The following is a 19464-nucleotide window of genomic DNA, read 5'->3' on the forward strand; positions in this document are numbered from 1 at the left end:
TATCAGAGATTTGGTCTCCTGGTAATACAGCCATGCAGGCATCTAGGTGGATTCTCACCCTGAGAACCTGGAGGTTCCTGGAGGAAAGGGCGATAAGAGTGTAGGGGGGTGGGGCCCCCAGGATCTCTCAGCCTCATGCTAGTCCAGACATGCTCTTTATGTTTATTTAGTTCAGATTTTCATATAACAAATCACACAGCCAGGCTCATTTAAATTATCCATATTCAGGCCATATGGGACCAGCAGCTGAGTATAATAATTACATTGAACTCAGACAAATCTGGTCCTAATCCAATGTTTACCGTAGCTCAGAACACCTGTAATGACTCACTTAACTTGGAGATTGTTTCTTCCCTGAAAGAACGCTAAGGGTTGCTGTGGAGCCTCTGTGGGGTTGGATTTTTTTGAATCAGCCTGTCATGCAGGGTATTCTGAGTGATGCAGACCTTTACACTTAGATGGCAATTATTCCTAGTGACATGGAAATGGCTGGCAGCCCTCAATTCAGTTGATTCCTTTGGTTCACCTGAGTGTCTACAAGTATCTGATGAACCTCAGGACTCTTCTTCATGGATGACTCTGAAGATTGTCAATCAACTCAGTGCCACAGACAGGCAGCTAATGGAGGGTTCTCAGTCCACTGCCACTGTGAGCATTTAGGTAATTCCATGTGTAGGCTATTGTGAATAGTGCTGCAGTGAACCTACATGTTTATATTCCTTTAGGTGTCTGTCCGGCTGTGGGATTGTTGGGTCAAATGAAACTTTGGTTTTAGGTTATTGGAGGGATCACCACACTGCTTTCCACAATGGTTGAACTAATTTATATTCCCACCAAATGTGTATAAATGTTCCCTTTTTCTTGCAACCTTAGCAGCATCTGTTATTACATTTTTTAAGATTAGCTATTCTGACTGATGTGAGATGGTACCTCACTGTAGTTTTAATATGTATTTCTCCAATGACAGTGATATTCAGTGTGTTTTCCTATGCTATTTGGCCACATGTAGGTCTTTTTGTAAGTGTCTTTCCATGTCCTTTGACCACTTTTTCTTTCTTGTATGTTTCTTTAATTCCATGTATATTATACATGTTAGATCTTTGTCAGATGTATAGGTGGCAAATACTTTACTTCCCATTCTAGAGGTTGCTGTTTACTCTGTTGATAGTATATCTTGCTATGCAGAAGCTCTTTAGTTTACTTGGTCCCATTTGTCAATTGTTGATTTTGTTAAAATTGCTTCTATCATTTTCAGAATAAAGTCTTGGCCAGTTCTTAAGTACTAAATTGTATTGCCTAGGGTATTATCCAGAGTTTCTATAGTCTTAGGTTTTACATTTAGATCTTTAATTCACATATTGTTATTTTTTCAATTGATGCTGAAAAAGCATTTATGAAACTCAACATCCTCTCAGGAAAAAATAAATAAAAAATGGGTATAGAAAGAACACATCTCGACATAATAAAAAGTTGTGTTCCAGAGACTTTCAGGTAGTATTATAATGAACGAGAAATAACTAAAAGTCTTTTCTCTAAGATCTGGAACGTGACAATTTTCCCACTTTAAAGCCTAAACCCTTCTGCTGCCCCCATAGCCGGCTCTTACCTGCACGTGCCACCTACTGGCCTGGTGTTCAAACTGCATGACCTGATACAAAGCCGCTACCACCAGTGTACAGCAGGTGAAAATGAGATGAGCTTCTCAATACTTCTGTGATTCCAGCTCCGCAAAAGACCACGGGTCTGCTCACATGCTCAGTATGTTACTACTAAAGCTGGAATTTGGAAAAGGCACAACACTAAAACTATTAATAACAAGATAAATCACTCTGAGTAGATGCCCCTCTCCTGGCCATTTCCATCCCGGCTGGTGCTTTTGCTTGCCAGGCTAAGTGGCTCATGTTTGTCCCCCTCTCAGGAGCTCAGCAGAGAACTCAGGTCACTGCGCATTTCGTAGACCAACCCATTGCCTGAGGCAACGGAGAGCTTCTCCCTGTGCACAGATATCAAGCATGTACTCATCTGCTTCTGCCACAGCCAGCTCAAACCTGTAAGGCCACCTACTAACGTGAAGGGTAAACTTAACAACCCAATATAAAATCTGCTGAAACAAATGCATCCCAAATGAGAAACAGTTCCTGAGGCCTCCACTATCTAGGACCTGCAGGAGGCAGTGAGCCTGCTCACAGGCCCAGTACATTGTTTTACAACCATCATTTCAGAAAGCCACTAAATAATGACCATCTATAGACAAGAAACAATTACAGAGTCTTTGCCACTGAGTAAACCAAGAACCAAATAAAAAGACCCATCCAATATGCATGATATTCACATTCTAAAGGGAATGAAATTTTCATTAAAATCAAAATAAGTTCAAAAATACTAAGAGATAGTTTAGCCAATGGAAAGCAAGCAGATAAGCAATTCTGGAAGTATGAAAAAGCAGAATTATAAGACCCCAGATATCACCTTAGCTCTCTAGCAATAGAATCTAAACAACATGATATATTTGAAATCTCAGATAAGTAATTCAAAATGTTTATTTTAAAGAAGCTCAATTAAATCCAAAAGAGATTTGAGAACCAATACAAATAAATCAGAACCACTCAGGCCAGGCATTGTGGCTCATGCCTATAATCCTAGCACTTTGGGAGGCCGAGGAGGGGGGATCATGAGGTCAGAAGTTCTAGACCAGTCTGGCCGACATAGTGAAAAGCCATTTCTACTAAAAATACAAACCATTGACTTGGTGTGGTGGTGTTTGCCTGTAATCCCTGCTACTCAGGAGGCTGAGGCAGAATTGCATGAAGCCAGGAGGCAGAGGTTGCAGTGAGCCAAGATCACACCATTGCACTCCTGTCCAGGCAACATTGCAAGACTCTGTGTCGAAAAACAACAACAACAAAAAAAGCCAAAATCAGAACAATTCAAGATTTACTTAAGACTTTGATTTTAAAAAAATAATCTTCAGGGAATAAAAACTTCATTGAATTATAATTAGAAAATACAGTTTAAAACTTGAACAAAGGACTACACTAAACTGAAGAAAGAACATCAAACCTAACAGACAGATATTTCAAATTAACCCAGTCAGATAAAAGTGAACAAAATGATTAGGAAGTATAGGATTATGTAAAACAATTGAAACAGTGGATCGTGGATATTCCTGAGGGAGAAAATTAGTAAAAATTTTTAGAAGACCAAATTGATGAAATAATTGAGGAAAATATCCCTAGTCTTGCTAGAGATTTTCACATGCAGATAAAAGAAGTTCAGAAAACTCCATGACGACACTAGAAAACAGACATAACCAAGATCTACAGTCCTCAGACTATCTAAAGGAAATAGGAAGAAAAACATTCTAAAATTCACAAAAAAGTGTCCAATAATTTATCTGAAATTCTATTAAACTAACAATGTACTTCTCAATATAAACTTATAAGATAGAAAAGATTGAACTCTCAGTTTCAGACTACTTAAAGAAAAAATAAAGGAAAATAATTATATGTCAATAATTCATTTTGTATCCTGCTAAACTAAGTTTCATAAATGAAGGAGAAATAAAGTATATCTAAGGTAAGAAAATGCTAAGGATATTTATTTACTCTAGACCAGAACTACAAGAAATGCTCAAGGGAGTCCTAAATATGGAAGCCATAGGTCAATACTCACCATCATAAACAAAATTATAAAATTCACTCATAAAACTATTACACAATTAAGACTACAAAGCCACTAGTTAATAATTAACATGACAACAGGATCCAAACCACACATATCACTATTAAGTTTGGATATAAATAAGTTAAATTCTTCACCTAGAATATATACATTGGTAGAAAGAATAAAAAAGAGTTTTGAAATTTATGCTGCTGACATGAAACTCCCTTAATTGGTATAAACACATACATTCCAGATCAAGAGGGTGAAAAAAGATATTTCATGCAAATGGAAACCAAAAAGCAAGCAAGAGTAGCTATGCTTATATCATATAAAACAAACTTTCCGTAAACACCAGTAATTAAAGACAAAGAAAGTCATTACATAATTATAAAATGATTGATTAAAAATACCAATTCTAAATATATATGTGCTCTACACCAGAAAACCCATGTTCATGAAACAAATACTATTAGACCTAAGGAAGAACATAGATAACAATACAATTGTGATGGACTTCAATATCCATCTGACAATTCTAGACAAATCATTGAGAAAGAAAATCAACAAGGAAACACTAGGCTTAAATTGGACTCTAGACCAAATAAACCCAAAATATATTAACAGAACATTCAATTCTGATGACTGCAGAATATACATTATTCCCATTAGCAAGGAATATTTTCTAATATGGATTATATACTATGCCAGAAATAAGTCTCAACTTTTTAAAAACTGAATTATCTTGTCAGACCACAGTAATATAAAGCTGGAAATCAAACCCTAGAAGAATACTCAAAACTACACACACACACACATGAAAATTAAACATCCTGCTACTGAATGAAATTTGGGTCAACTATAAAATTAAAAAGGATATTGTAACATGCTTTGAAATGTATAAAAATAGAGACGCAGCATACCAAAACCTTTGCAGCAAAAACCTGTGCTAAGGGGGAAGATTATAGTGTTAAATGACCTCATCAAAAAGATCCAAAGATTACAAATTAACAACCTAACATTACATATCAAAGAATTAGAAAAACCACAATAAACTAAACACACAGTAGAAGAAAACAAATAACAAAGACCAGAGCAGAACTAAAGTTAAGAACCAAGAAATACAAAGAATCAACAAAATAAAACATTGGGTTTTTGAGATGATAAACAAAACTTCCAGACCACTAACTAGATTAGGCAAGTAAAGTAGACAGACAATTTAAATAAGCAGAATGAGAAACAAAAAAGAAAAGATTACAACTGATGCCATAGAAATATAAATGATCAACACAGACTACTATGAACATCTCCAGGCTAACAAACTAGAAAATTTAAGGTGAACAGATAAATGTCTGAAAACATGCAATCTCCCAAGATTGAAACAGGAAGAAATAAAAATCCTGAAAAGACCAGCAAAAATTAGTGACATTCAAGCAGTAATTTTAAGAAGTCTCAACAAAGAGGCCCTAAAACAGATGATTTTAAACGGTGAATTCTGCCTAATATACTAAAAGATCTGCTAGCAATTCTACAGAAACTTTTTCAAAAAATTGAGTAGAGGGTGTTTCTCGCTAATTCATTCCACAAAGCCACTAACAGCCTGATACCACATCCATGCCAGGACCCAAAAAGGAATATTACAGATCAATATCACTGATGACTATAGATGTAGAAATCCTCAACAAGACACAAGAAAATTGAATCCAATCACATATCAAAAAGATAAAATGCCACAATCTACTAAGTTTTGTTTCAGGGAAGCAAGGATGGCTCAACATTCATGTATCAATAACTGTGATCCACCACATAAACAAAATTCAAAACAGCATCTTCATCCCTGTGGGTTAGAGACACACAGACACACCACAGCGTCTTCATCCCTGTGGCAGTCGATGGGCACTTGAGCTGTATTCTCCATTTGACTACTGTGAGTGGTGACACCAGGTACATTTTTGTATAAGGTTTTCCGTGAAGACCATTTTCCAAAGTTGCTGTCCCATTTCAATACCAACCGGCAACCCATGTCCATTCCAAATTGAGTATGTCTTTGCCTACAAGTGATTATGTCTGTGTCTTCATTTTTGAATACTGGTTATCTTAGTGTGTGTAACATGGTAATCTGTAGGGAACTTAAATCATCAGTATAAACTAGATAACCCTATTAAAAATGGGGAAAGGACATGCACAGAAGCTTCTCAAACACCGACATACAAGTGAATAAGTAACATATAAAAATGCACGGCATCATCAATCGTCAGATAGGTGCAAATCAAAACCAAAGGAGATACTATCTGACACCTGTCAGAATTACTATCACTAAAAGATCAGAAATTAACAGACGCAGGCAAAGCTATAGAGAAAAGGGAACACTTACATACTTTTGGTGAAAATGTAACTTGCTCCAAGCACTGTGGCAATCAGACTGGAGATTTCATGAATAAATTAAAGCAGAGCTACCATTCCCCTCAGCAATCTCATTACTGGGTATATGCCCAAGAAAAACAAATTATTATAACAAAAGACACATCCACTCATGTGTGTCTCACTGCACAGTTCACAGTACCACAGACATGGGATCAACCTACATGCCCATCGGTTATAGACTGGATAAAAACATGGTACTTATACCCAGTGCAATACTATGCAGCTGTAAAAAAGAATGAAATCCTGTTTTTGCAGCAAATTGGGTTGAGCTGGAGACCAAAAGTCTAAGCAAACTGACATAGCAACAGATGATAAGAGTCAATGGGAGGGGAAATGGACATTTTGAGTGTTGCTCTGTGTAAAATTGAGAAAAGAAATCCCCTGGGTACATGAACTCTTGAAATAGACAAGCCTGAAGACACTCATGTCCTGACTTTCATATCATTAGGTTGTGCTTTTTCTCATTTATAGTCAGTTATCATTGCTTTCCTTCACTCTTGTCTAAAATAGTCACACATTATAATCTAGAGACATTAAAATAAAAATAACATATTTGAACATTAGAACAAGTGGTAACTTTTAGGTCAAAGTTAGCCTGGATTCAGTGTGATAGCCAGGAGACATGGCTGAATACTAGCAGCGTGCTCACAGGAATTCTATGTAAATTCAGAAAACATGTTTACATCTTTTAGATCAGATTCCCATTGAAATCCTTGATCTAATATCATCTCTGATGAATCATACGTCAGTAAAGAAACTGGAGGTTATGCACTCAATTGAGTAGTACAAACTTTCATTCAGAATTTGTTCCTCTATGTGATATAAAGTCGGCATGGATGGTGGAAGTTACTGCAGTCAACAGAGCTTGTCAATAAACCAAACACAAGGATTAAATTCAAGTTCTAGAGGAGTGCCTGTCTTCAGGATGCTCTTGACACAAAGAAATTTCTCACATCTTCTGGAACATGTAAAAATGCACAACAAAATAACAAATTTTAGATGCACTCCTACATTTTAGAGACCTGACTAATATAACTTAGAAAGCAAAACCTAAAGCAAAATGAAATGGCCTAATAACTAAAAGTAAACATATTATAGTGGATCATGACCCCAAACAGTCTCATACTTGTTTAATGTTATCTGAACATGGAAGGCTTTGGCATTACTCATAGAACACAGTATCTGTCCCATCCACAACCTTCTGAAAATGTGGAAGAAAATTGTCACCCTTAAACTAAAACTGTCACAACCTTAAGAAAATCTTGAATTTCACTGGCCAAAGTTTCTCTCCCTAGCAGTAAAGCATTATAGTCAGCTCCCTCAGGGAGACATCAGTTATTAGCCTACAATTTGACATCAGTTAGTCGCGTATGGTTTGGTAGCTAGAAGGCCCATACATTTAGAGATTTACCTCCAGTGCTCACCTCTGTCCTACTTCACGCATGTCTGACAAAGTATTGAAAGTGATGACTGTATTTTACCCACTCAATTCATCAGTAGATTAAAACTACCAATTTTCTGCATCTTTTCAAAAGCCCCCAATGACATTAAACCAGGAAATTGTACCTACTGAAAGAAACATCCAGGTAGAATATTGCTCTTGATCCACTTTGGAAGGAGTCTTACCGGGTACTTTTAACCACAACACAGCAGTGAAATAGAAGAATGTCAATACTTGAGTTCATATTTATAAACTTTAAACTAAAAATAAAACCGTAAGCCCTGCAACTGACTAAATGTTCCATCTGCTGGCCTAGGGGACCACTCAAAAAATCTAAAAACTGAGTTCCCAGCCACGACAAAACAAGAGATCAGATACCCCTCTTATTCTCACTCCCCTTTGTGGTTTAGACACAACAATGACTAACACTAATGTAAAAATGTAGGTCATACGACTGACAGACCAGACTTTCTGTGGCAATAAGATGTCAAATTATAAACAAGACCTAAGGCCTTGCCAGGCAAGGGTTTTGCCACTCACTCGTACACTTAAAAGGTAAACTATGTTCTAACTGCCAATAGGTGATTCTTTTTCTCTAGTGGCTCAGTAGGCACGGGCACTGACACAAGCACTGTGAGGACAATTGCAGCCCATCCCCTGATGAACTGACCCCTGTTCCACAAGCCGTAACCCCAGCTTTGCTTGAACACTTGACTCATATCAGGACCTTTCTCCTGATCAGAGACCACTGACCATGGCCTGGCTCTGGCCGTTTACAGAGGCTGCACACTGAGTACCTTTGTGTCTCTGCTTCTGCTTTTGGCACATAGGGCCTGACTGTAATGAATTTAAACACTAAGTCTTCACTAGTAAGTAAATAGGGGTCGTAAGTTACATGCATGTGTCCACTATACATATGTCAGGACCACCTCCATGAACATCCATAGCCCCTCCTGTAACCTGTCGATTGTGTCTGTTTAACCAAACCCTTCACAGCATAAAACTTCTGCCCAACCCCTTCTTCGTGGGAGTGCCTTTCTCTCACCTTTACCAAAAGCTATGCTTTCCAGCATACGGGACGGCTGTAACCCTTGATAAAAAATAAACTCTCACTTTCCTAAATTGTAGATTGTGTTTTGTTTTGTATTTAACATAACTGGAGATGAAATTCAGAAGTTCATCTAATTATCAGGCTACTTTAGTGAAGAACGACAAACCGAGCGTTTTCACACGTACTGTAAGGGCCTGTGATATTTTGAAGCAGGAAGCTGACCTGAGACCTTCAGAATAAACTGATGACTGTGGATAATGAAAAGGCCCCACACAGGGCATTGATACAGCACCTCTGTGGGTCTCATTCCTTCTTCTCTTTCTTTTTATTATGTCCTCACAGTAATAAAAAATCTTTTTTTTAGACCTGTTTGCTTTTCACACATAGTGGACGCTTATCTCTCTTTTTAACTCATTTTCTAAAGCTGCTGGAGAGAACAAAGTGTCAGGTCTTAGTTTTGGTGCCAGGTTGCTGATGAGTTAAGGTTTATCTTCTTCCTCCTTATCCCCTGCATGTGGTAAATCTAGTAAGAAATCACGGAAGCCCCTCATCTGATGTCAGTGTGAGGTTTAAGTCACACAAGCTCCCTCTCATGAGTAGAAACCCCCGCCCCGACCCCAGCACCAAATCGTTGTGAAGCCCTGAGCCAGCCTCCTTTCCTGCTCTACCGAGGAAATTCCAGTTTGTAGTTTCTTCAGAGACCTGTGCTGCTCTCATCAGCCACCTCAAAAATAGAGTTAATAAATATTTTCATAATCACCTGGGGTGTGAGTGTGGAAGCATCAGACTCGACATCCACACTAAACATTGGTGGGGTCTCTCTTCCTTTGTCCAGGGTCACCTACAATTGGAACTGTGGGCTTGGAGTCCTGACAGTGACCACACGGGGCCTTTCTTCTCTTGCACTGGATGCGAACTCCCTCTGCCCCAGTGCCCAGCGTGCACATTATCCAGCCTGCTGCTCGCTGGCCCTGTGAGTTCTGTTGAGCTGGGCTGCATTGCTGAGTTAAACACAGCATGTTTTACAGATTTAACTGATTAACTTCAGAAGCATTGAAAGGTTAGTGAGGTTGAGAAACACGCGTCACTGACTGTAGGTGACTCTGTCTTTGGTGCACATGAGAAAGTTGTTCTCTTGTTACCACAAATGTTTCTTCTTCAGAGACTTCACAGGAAGAACAGGATGAGGAATCCAGAGAAGTGCCCCAGAGGAAACTGTTTTATGGAGAGGAAGCCACAGTGCTGACAGGAAACCAGACCTTAACCCCCCTCTGCACCTGCCCTGAGGCTGGCCCTTGTGCTCAGTGGGTCCTGAGCGCCCCCAGGTGGTCATGTTTCCCCTTCAGGGAGGCTTGTTTCTGGGCACACACAGACTTTTCTTCTAACTGTTTTCACAAAAATGGAGACAGTGTAAACCGTGAATCCGTACATCTCAGAGAACACAGAACAGCAGGAGAAGACCCCCTTCATCCCAACACACACATTTAGGTAAATCTTATTAAAACTGCTGAAAACCAAACGGAAATAGAAATACACGCAAGTGGAGGTGAGTAGAGGGGTGATTCCTTCCAAAAGAACAGAAAAGATGATGACAGCGTTCTTCTGGTTCAAACCTTACAAGCAAGAGGAAAAGTGATGGTATCTGTAAAGTGTTGGAAGAAAAGCCAACCCATTATTTTATAACCCATGGGTGTTCTCTAAAAAGTGAAAAAATCAAGTTCTATTTCTTATTGACAGCATGAAAGGCTCAATGAATCCATGCCCTCAGGAGACCAGTGAAAATTATTTTGAAAAATCACAGGGTTTGGAAAGGCTCTGACAGCATACAGCAAGTGAAGAAACATTTATTCAGGAAAACCTAGAAAACTCAGTAAGTCTGGTCATCATATTTGATCTAAGATGCTCCTCCTCCCACATCCCAGCTCAGCATGATGGAAACTCCACTGCAGAAGATGCAGCCAAGAAGACAGGACACCTTCTACCAGCTCCCACCAGAGGAAACTCTTCCCCAGTGGCCAGGACATTGGCCCTCTGATCCTGCCCACAGCACATGATGCTGAGACTTATTGCTGGACAAGAGCTACTGAGAGCCGGAGACTCACTTCTTCCATGGAGCCCCATTCAAGGATGAAGGCTCTGCCGTGGGTCCAGTGCCACTGGGAACATTGGGTCCCTGGTTTCTAGCTCTGTGCTACAGCAGAGGTTCCATCCCACAAGAACCAAAGTACTGGGAACATGGGAAGCTTCTGCCCAACCCTCCACTTAGCGCTCATCTCCTACGCTGAGGAAGAAAAAAGCTCAACTTGGTCTCCACCTGCAGAAACTTGGTTATGCGCTCTGTCCCAGAAGAGAGGGAGTGCTGGAATTCAGTCATAACATATGATCCTTAATTTGGTCCCAAACGTCCTAACTTCAGTAACAACAGAATGTGGAAAAGTTCAAAGCCTGCCAGTGCTCTCAAAAACAGTGGAGGGTGTAGTGGAAGGCCCTTGGAACAAGATGGGTGGATGTATGGGAGATGCAGGCTAAACTGCAGGGCTGCTGGCTTGCAGGAGAGAACCGAGGAGGGGGAGAGCTGGAGGACATTCTCTTGTGGTTGGAACAAATGCTGGACACTGTTCCAAGGAGCCTGTGTTTGTTTGCTTCAGTCTGTGAAGCAATTCAAACCTCAGTGCATGGTTGAAAATAGATTTTTCCATCTGCAAGTGGCGGAGCTCAACATCTGGACCTGGTCAGGAAAGAGGCAGAGAAAGCCCAGCCCAAACCACTGACACCTGAGGATGACCGTGGTGCTGACAGCTGTGTCCGTTTGATCTTTGCGACTGGCTTCTCTCACTCAGCATCATGTCTGGAGTTCACCAGTAATGGTTTATGTTTCAGTCACTTGTTATTTTTTTATTGCTGATGGTGTTCAATTGATAGATGCTTCCGAGTTACTTCACCTATTCAAATTTTGAGACATTTATGTTATTTTTAGTTTCTGATACACACACCCACACGCAATATCATGAATATTTGAATAGAAGTTATGTGTGAATGTAAGATTGTGTTTCTCTAAAGCAAATATTCAGGAGTGGGATCTTAGGGTCAGGTGTTAAGGGCATATTTGATTTTGGAGAAAACTAAAACTTATTTTCCTGAGCATCTGTTTCATTTTGCATTCCTGTTAGCAATGATTTAGACTCTAGCAACCTGGCATGCTCACCGGCATTGGTGTTATCTGTATTTCTTCTTAATTTCAGTCATTTTAAAAAGTGAAGTGTGTACTGGTGGCTCATTGTGGACTTGATTTCAATTTCTCTAATGGGAAATCCTGTTGAGAGCCTGGTTATATGCTTCTGTGTCATCTGCACATCGTCTTTGATGAAATGACTGTACAAACCCTTGTCTAATTTATCCATCGGTTGTTTCCTTTTTATTCACAGTTGAGTTCTGAGGGTTCTTATTATAATTACATTGGTGGTTATATGACTGGCAAACAGTTTCTCATCTGTAACCTGGCATTCATTTTCTTATAGTCACTTCAGTAGAAAAAGTTTTTAAATGTAATGAGGTCAACTAATATCAATTTCATTTATTGATCACATTTTACATTTCAATTTTAAGATCATTGGTCAACTCTTAATTATTGTATATTGTGCCCATTATGTCATGTCTTATCATGCTCCCACCTTCTACGCTCCCATCGTTCTAAGTCTCCAATGTCTATAATTTCTCTCTACATGTCCTTGTGCACACACTGTTTACCTTGCACTTGTAAGTAATAACCTGTGACACATGACATTCTGTTTGTGAGGTAATTCACTAATTACATTGTACCTCAATTCTATGCATCTTGCTGCAAAACACACAGTTTCATTCCTTATTGTGGCTGGCTAGTATTGAATTGTGCATACATGCTATATTCTTTTATAAAATCATCTGTTGGTGGACACTCTGTTTGACACATATGCTATTGAGAATAGTTTTATGATAAGCATAGAAGTGTGGGTATCTTTTTGAATTAATGGTTTATTTTCCTTTGGGTAGTTACCCAGTAGTGGGATTGCTGGACCAAATGGCAGGTCTATTTCTAGTTTTCTGGGAAATCTCCATACCGTTCTCCATAGAGGTAGTACTCGTCCACACCCTCATCAACAGTGTCTGAGAGTTGCCTTCATTTCCCATCCTCACCAACATCTGATATTTTTGAGTTTTTAATAATAGTCGTTGCAACTGGTGGAAGATGATATCTTATTGTGGTTTTAATTTGCATTTCCCTGATGGTCAGTGATGTTGAGTATTCTTTATATATTTATTATCCATTTCTATGTGTTCTTTTGAAAACGTCTACTCATGTCCTTTGCTCATTTTAGTGGGGTTATTTGGTTCTTGTTGCTGTTGTTGTTGTAGAGTTGTTTGAGTTCCTTGCAAATTCTTCATATTTGTTCCCTGTCACAGGCAAAGTGTACAAAAGTTTTCTGCCATTCTGCAAACTGACTATTCACTCTGTTGTTTTGAAAAAGAATTCTTTATGTTAATTAAGTCTCATCTGTCTATATTTTTTTAGGTAACAGGAACTTTTCGTGCTGAATCTTTGCCAAACAGGAAACAGCTTCTGCTTGCATGAACCACTAACAGGGGACATGCCATTCATTAGTAAAGAAGAGGGAGGAAGACAAGGGTCTGAGTCAGGTGGGGATAAGAAGCCCAGACCCTGGCAGGAAATGGCATCTCAGCCACTCTTTCCTGTTCTGTAGAGGTGGGAAGGGAGCATCACTGAGAAGCAGCCTGGGTTCTTGTACAGGAGGCACCCTGGGCTGCATCTTTGTGGTCTCCGTGCACAGTAATATGTGGCTGTGTCCACAGGGTCCATGTTGGTCATTGTTAGAACCACCTGGTTCTTGGAGGTGTCCTTGGAGATGGTGAGCCTGCTCTTCAGAGATGGGCTGTAGTATTTATCATCATTCCAATCAATGTGTGCAAGCCACTCCAGGGCCTTCCCTGGGGGCTGACGGGTCCAGCTCACACCCACACCACTAGTGCTAAGTGAGAACCCAGAGAAGGTGCAGGTCAGCGTGAGGGTCTGTGTGGGTTTCACCAGCGTAGGACCAGACTCCTTCAAGGTGACCTGGGACAAGACCCCTGTGGGGAAAGCATAAAAAGATGAAACCCATAAAGGAAAGGACAGATGTTTCACCCCTGAAGTCGTCCCTGACCACAGCACTCACAGGACGGGACGGTCAGCAGCAGGAGCGTGGAGCAAAGCGTGTCCATGGTGGGGCACAGGATTCACTGAGCTGGGCCCTGTGCTCTGGTTTTCAACCCACAGGAGGGTGGAGCTGGTGGAGATTTGCATCCCTCATCTGAGCCCTACTCTATGGGGTGCACTCAGGTCTCAGAACTCAGTAGGGGAGTGCATCTGTGGTGAGGAGTAGTGAGGAGCAGTGAGCCCTCTGGTGTGGGCGTCCGCATGTGCTCTCCATGGGGGACACTGTCTCATTTCAGGACCATAGCTCTCAGTCAAGGCTGTGACACTCCTGCTTCTACAGACAGGATCTTCTTGGATGTTCATGCAGGAGACATGCCACCTTCTGGTTTCAGTCCTAGAGGATTAGAGTAGAAATCAAGAGAGCTGCCGTTCTTCCTCCCTTCAAGAGAAATGACGGTGGGCATCCGGGAGAGCAGGGGGCTCCCCACAAGCATTCTGATCAAAATCCTCTTTGATTAGGGGGAAGTGATGATTTTTTTAAAAAAAAAAAAGCTGAAGAGAATAAATAATAAACATTTGTAAAAATTATGTAAAGATGTGAGTGTGCAGCTGTCAATCATCATTCATGATCACCACTGAAGAGAAAGTGTTAAAGTGAGAAGAAAGAGACGGAATCCCTGTGACAACATTTGTGAATCCCTAGATCCAGGCCACTAGAGACAGGGGATGAGCTGCTCCTCATGAGCGTGGGAATGACCACATTTCCGTGTCTCCTCCCTGTGGACATAAGTTTGTTACTCAACAGTTGTCATCCCCCCTCCGCCTGTGGATTTCAGGGAGGGCAGGTCAAGGGATTCCTGGGACTAGATGCTCAGAGTTAATCTGCAAACTACACTTTCTTGTTCCCTGATGAGGGCCCTTTTCAGGTGTCTTCATATAATGAATGTTTGTTAACAAAATAACCCAGTAAATACATGAAAACAAACTTTTCCAGAGGAGTCATATATCTGCCTGTAGTCTCTGCATGTAGAACTATAAACCACTGCTCTTAATAAGAAGGCAAAGGCTTCAGTTAGAATTAAAAATAAAATGCAGACCTACACGTTGTTAGGGCTGGAGTCCATACTGCTTGTCTTCTGAGCTAATTTTGCCACACAGCAGTTCAGCATCAGACAGGCATGCTTATGTGAAGGAGTCATTGTGGGGACATTTGTGGTTTTCTGAGGGAAGAGTCCACAAAGCAATGCGTGTGCTTGTCTGAGGGAGGAGTACACACAGGGACAGATGTGGGCACATATCTAAAAGTAATTGCCCATTTAGGGACAGTGTGAGCTAGTCTGAACTGGAGTTTGGGGAAACTTTTCTCAGTTAAGGGAAGATGAGAAACCTCTGGGTGACCTGCTTGTCAGGAAGGAAACTGACTCACATGGGAGCCTGCTGAAAGAAAGTTATCTCGTGAAGGGAAACAACTTATATGCAAATGGGGAAAGTTACCTTATTGTTTATTGCCTGCATGTCATGCCATCGCTGCCCACACTGAGTAAAGTTGCCAGAGACTTCTATACAGTCTGCATTTCATTTTGGAGTTCATGACAAGCTACGTACTTTTTTAAGTTGTATATATTTAGGTTCACACTTGGTGTCATTAAATTCTAAGTGTTGACAAATTAATTGTGTCATGTGTCCAACATTGCATATGATTTAAAATAAGTATCACCACCCTTAATCGGTGCTCAATTCACTTACATGATACCCTCTTTCCAAATTCCTGGAAAATCTTCATATGCTTACTTTATCTATAAGTTGGTTTTATGAAATTTTAAATAAAATTATATAATGTATTTGAAATAACTACACTTTGAAAGGTGACACACACAATCTCTCACCTAAATAACGTTGGCAATTAGGGGATTCTGTAAGTCTAAACTGTAATGAAACTGCGTAGAAGCACCGTGCTTTAGTAGATAAATATGCTTCCAAACAAGTACAGCTTAAATCTGATACTGCAGTGCATGTGACCTGAAATTGTGCAACTAAATAACTCAATGACATGTGATGGAGTGGAATTCATCATATTGAGTGGATGGTTATGAGCAGGCAAGGAAGAAAAGTTAAAAGTCTATATGTGGTATGACAGTAAGGTAAGTATATTAGTGTGTTCTCATGTTTAATGCAATATAGGTACAGAAGATTAGATATATAAATAGTTTCCATGTGCCCGTAAATGTGGGTTAATATTCAAATGCTACTGTTAGCTTAGAGTCCCTAGAATCCCCGACACCACATTAACAGTACACACACCCAACATCATAATGTTGTACTTTAATACAATTCTCCAAACCAGAGGCCAGAAATCCTTGGAGAAATGGCTGATTCTATGTATGGAAAATATAATACAGGAAAATGAACTTAGAATTTCTTGTAATACTAGGAAACAGGGAAGTGTTAAGAAACAAACGGATGGTTTGTATCATAAAGATACAGAGTGCAAAGAAAATGAGCTCACATCCTCTAAATTAAAGTCTGGTTATTTTAGCAATAAAATGAATAATGTAGCATGGATCTACACCAGAGTATGAAGTAAACACCCCTGAACCATTTCTGAAATTAATAGATAATTAAATCAAGGAAAAATGGAAAGAAGGACATATCTCCCTCATAGAATAATCCAAATGACTTAAGTTGGTAGTCCTCTTATCAAGTGAGTGAAGTTTAAATACTCATTAGTTAATTGTGGCATGAGATTAGAGACATGGAAAATATTTTCAGTGTTAGTGGATTTTATTCTGAGTTTTTGGACATAATGCAAAAACATGAATCAAGAAATAATAAAACTTTACATGTTACTTTATCCAAATTTACACACACATGCACACACGCAGACACAGAGGTAAATATAAATGTTTCTGCAGTACATACTGATGAGGGAGTGAAAAGACAACCACAGACTTGGAGAACACACTTGTAAATCACGTATTTGCTAAATGGCATTTTTTAAACTTGATAAATAATTTTTATCTGCAATTTTGAATTTTAGATGCAAAGGAGGCCACAGACCTGAAGAAAAGCAATCCTTGACCACTATCTGCACCTGTCCCGGGGCTGCCCCTGTCTTATGTGGGTGCTGAGTGTCCCCTTCAGCCCAGCCTCCTCACGTATCTGCAGGAAATTTTGTGTCTTGTCTCACACTGACTTCCCGTCACTTGGTTTCTTATTATAGTGATACATGGCCATTTACTCTCATAGCAAGTTCTCAAAATTGTATCTGGATACAGTGAATCTACCCTTCAGAAAGTGTGCATAGTCTATCTGATTTCCATTATACTTAATATCTACTACTCAGTTAAGCCCCTTTCCTGGAACCTGGTGTATTCACCTCATTCAGTAGCTACTGAAGGTGAATCCAGAGGCTGAATAGGAGTCGCAAGAACTTCCCAGGCTATGACAGGTGGGACACATACACCATGAACTACTAAGTAGCCATAAACAGGAATGAGATCATGTCCTTTGCGACATAGATGGAGCTGGAGGCCATTATTCTCAGCAAACTAACACAGGAACAGAAAACCAAATACTACATGTTCTCACTTTTAAGTGGGAGCTAAATGATGAGAACACATGGACACAGAGGGAAACAACACACACTGGGGCCTCTTGGAGGCTGGAGGGTGGGAGGAGAAAGAGAATGAGGAAAAATAACTAAAAATTACTACTAAGCACTAGTATTAATACTGGGTGTATTAGTTTGTATTCACACAGCTCATAAAGACATACCTGAGACTGAGAAATTTATACAGAATAAAAGGTTTAATAAAATCACAGTTCCCCATGGCTGGGGAGGCCTCACAATCATGGCAGAGGTCTAGGATGAGCAAGTCACTTTTTCAAGGATGGCAACAGGCAAAGAGAGAGCATGTGATAGGAAATGTCCCCTTATAAGATCATCAGATTTCGTGAGATTTATTTACCATGATGAGCACAGTAAGGGAAAGACCTGCCCCCATGGTTAAATTACCTCCCACTGGGTCCCTCCCACAATGTGTGAGAATTCAAGATGAGATTTCGGTGGGGACACAGCTAAACCATATCATTATGTCCCTGGCCCCTCCAAAATCTCAAGTCCTCATATTTCAGAACCAATCATGCCTTCCCAACAGTTCCCCGAAAGTTTTAACTCATCTCAGTGTTAACTCAAAAGTCCACAGTCCAAAGTCTCATCTGAAACATGACAAGTCTCTTCCTCCTATGAGCCTGTAAAATTAAAAGCAAGTTAGTTACTTCCTAGATACTATGGGGCTATAGGTATTGGGTAAATACAGCCATTCCACATGGGAGAAATTGGCCAAAACAAATGAACTATAGACCCCATGCAAGTCCAAAATCCAGCAGGGCAGTCAAATCTTAAAGCTTCAAAATGATCCCTTTTGATTTCATGTCCCAAATTCAGCTCATGCTGATGCTGAAAGGTGGGTTCCCATGGTCTTGAACAGCTCTGGCTCTGTGGCTTTGCAGGGTACAGCCTGCCTCACAATTGCTTTTATAGGCTAGTGATGAGTATCTGCAGGTTTTCCAGGCACAGAATGCAAGCTGTTGATGGATATATCATTCTGGGGTCTGTAAGACGGTGGCACTCTTCTCACAGCTTGACTAGGTGGTTCCCTAGTAGGGACTCTGTGGCAGGGTTCAAATCCCACATTTCCCTTCCACACTACCCTAGCAGAGGTTCTCCCTGAGGGCCCCACCCATGCAGCAAACTTCTGCTTGGGCATCCAGGCATTTCCATACATCCTCTGAAATCTAAGTGGAGGTTCCCAAACTGCAATCCCTGAATTCCATGCACCCACAGGCTGAACACCATCTGGAAGCCGCCAATGCTTGGGGTTTGCACTCTCTGAAAAAACAGCTCAAGCTGTACCTTGGCTCCATTTAGCCATTGCTGGAGTTGCTGGGATGCAGGGCTTCAAGTCCCAGGGCTGCTAAGGCTGGGGTTGCCCTTGGCTTGGTTCCCATAACAATTTTTTCTGCTAGGCCTTTAGGACTCTAATGGGATGGGCTGCTGTGAAGACCTCTGACATGCTCTGGAGACATTTTCCCCACTGTCTCGAAGATTAACATTTGTTTCCTGGTAACTCATGCAAATTTATGCAGTCAGCTTGAATTTCTCCACAGAAAACAGGATTTTCTTTTTTATCTCATTGTCAGGTTGTAAATTTTTCAAGTTTTTATGGTCTGCTTTCCTTATAAAACCGAATGCCTTTAACAGCACCCAAGTCACCTCAGGAATGCTTTGCTGCTTAGAAATTTCTTCCACCAGATACCCTAAATCATCTCTTTCAAGTTTAAATTTCCACAAATCTCTAGGGCAGCAGCAAAATGCTGCCAGTCTTTTTGATAATACATAAGAAGGGTCATCTTTCCTCCAGTTCCCAGTAAGTTCCTCATCCCCAACAGAGACCACCCCAGCCTGGACTTAATTGTTCATATCCCTATCAGCATTTTGGGCAAAGTCATTCACCAAGTCTTTCCAAACTTTACCACATTATTCTGTCTTCTTCTGAGCGCTACAAACTATTTCAACCCCTGTCTGTGACCCAGTCTCCAAGCTGCTTCCACATTTTCAGGTATCTACAGCAGTGAGCCATCTACTGGTACCAATTACTGTATTAGTCTTTTCTCACTTTGCTAATGAAGACCTAT

At 40.3% G+C, this 19464-nt stretch overlaps 1 gene segment (V, D, J or C); it reads right to left on the reverse strand.

Annotated features, from left to right (window-relative positions):
- Nucleotides 1-13135: 13135 nt before the first annotated feature.
- On the reverse strand, nucleotides 13136-13857 carry LOC119619398 (immunoglobulin heavy variable 2-70D-like). The segment is given in 2 exon segments: nucleotides 13136-13700; nucleotides 13787-13857. Coding segments are annotated over 2 exon segments (456 nt in total).
- Between the last annotated feature and the right edge of the window lie 5607 nt (nucleotides 13858-19464).

This window comes from Chlorocebus sabaeus, chromosome 24, assembly GCF_047675955.1.
Source record: "Chlorocebus sabaeus isolate Y175 chromosome 24, mChlSab1.0.hap1, whole genome shotgun sequence".
Taxonomy (NCBI): Eukaryota; Metazoa; Chordata; class Mammalia; order Primates; family Cercopithecidae; genus Chlorocebus; species Chlorocebus sabaeus.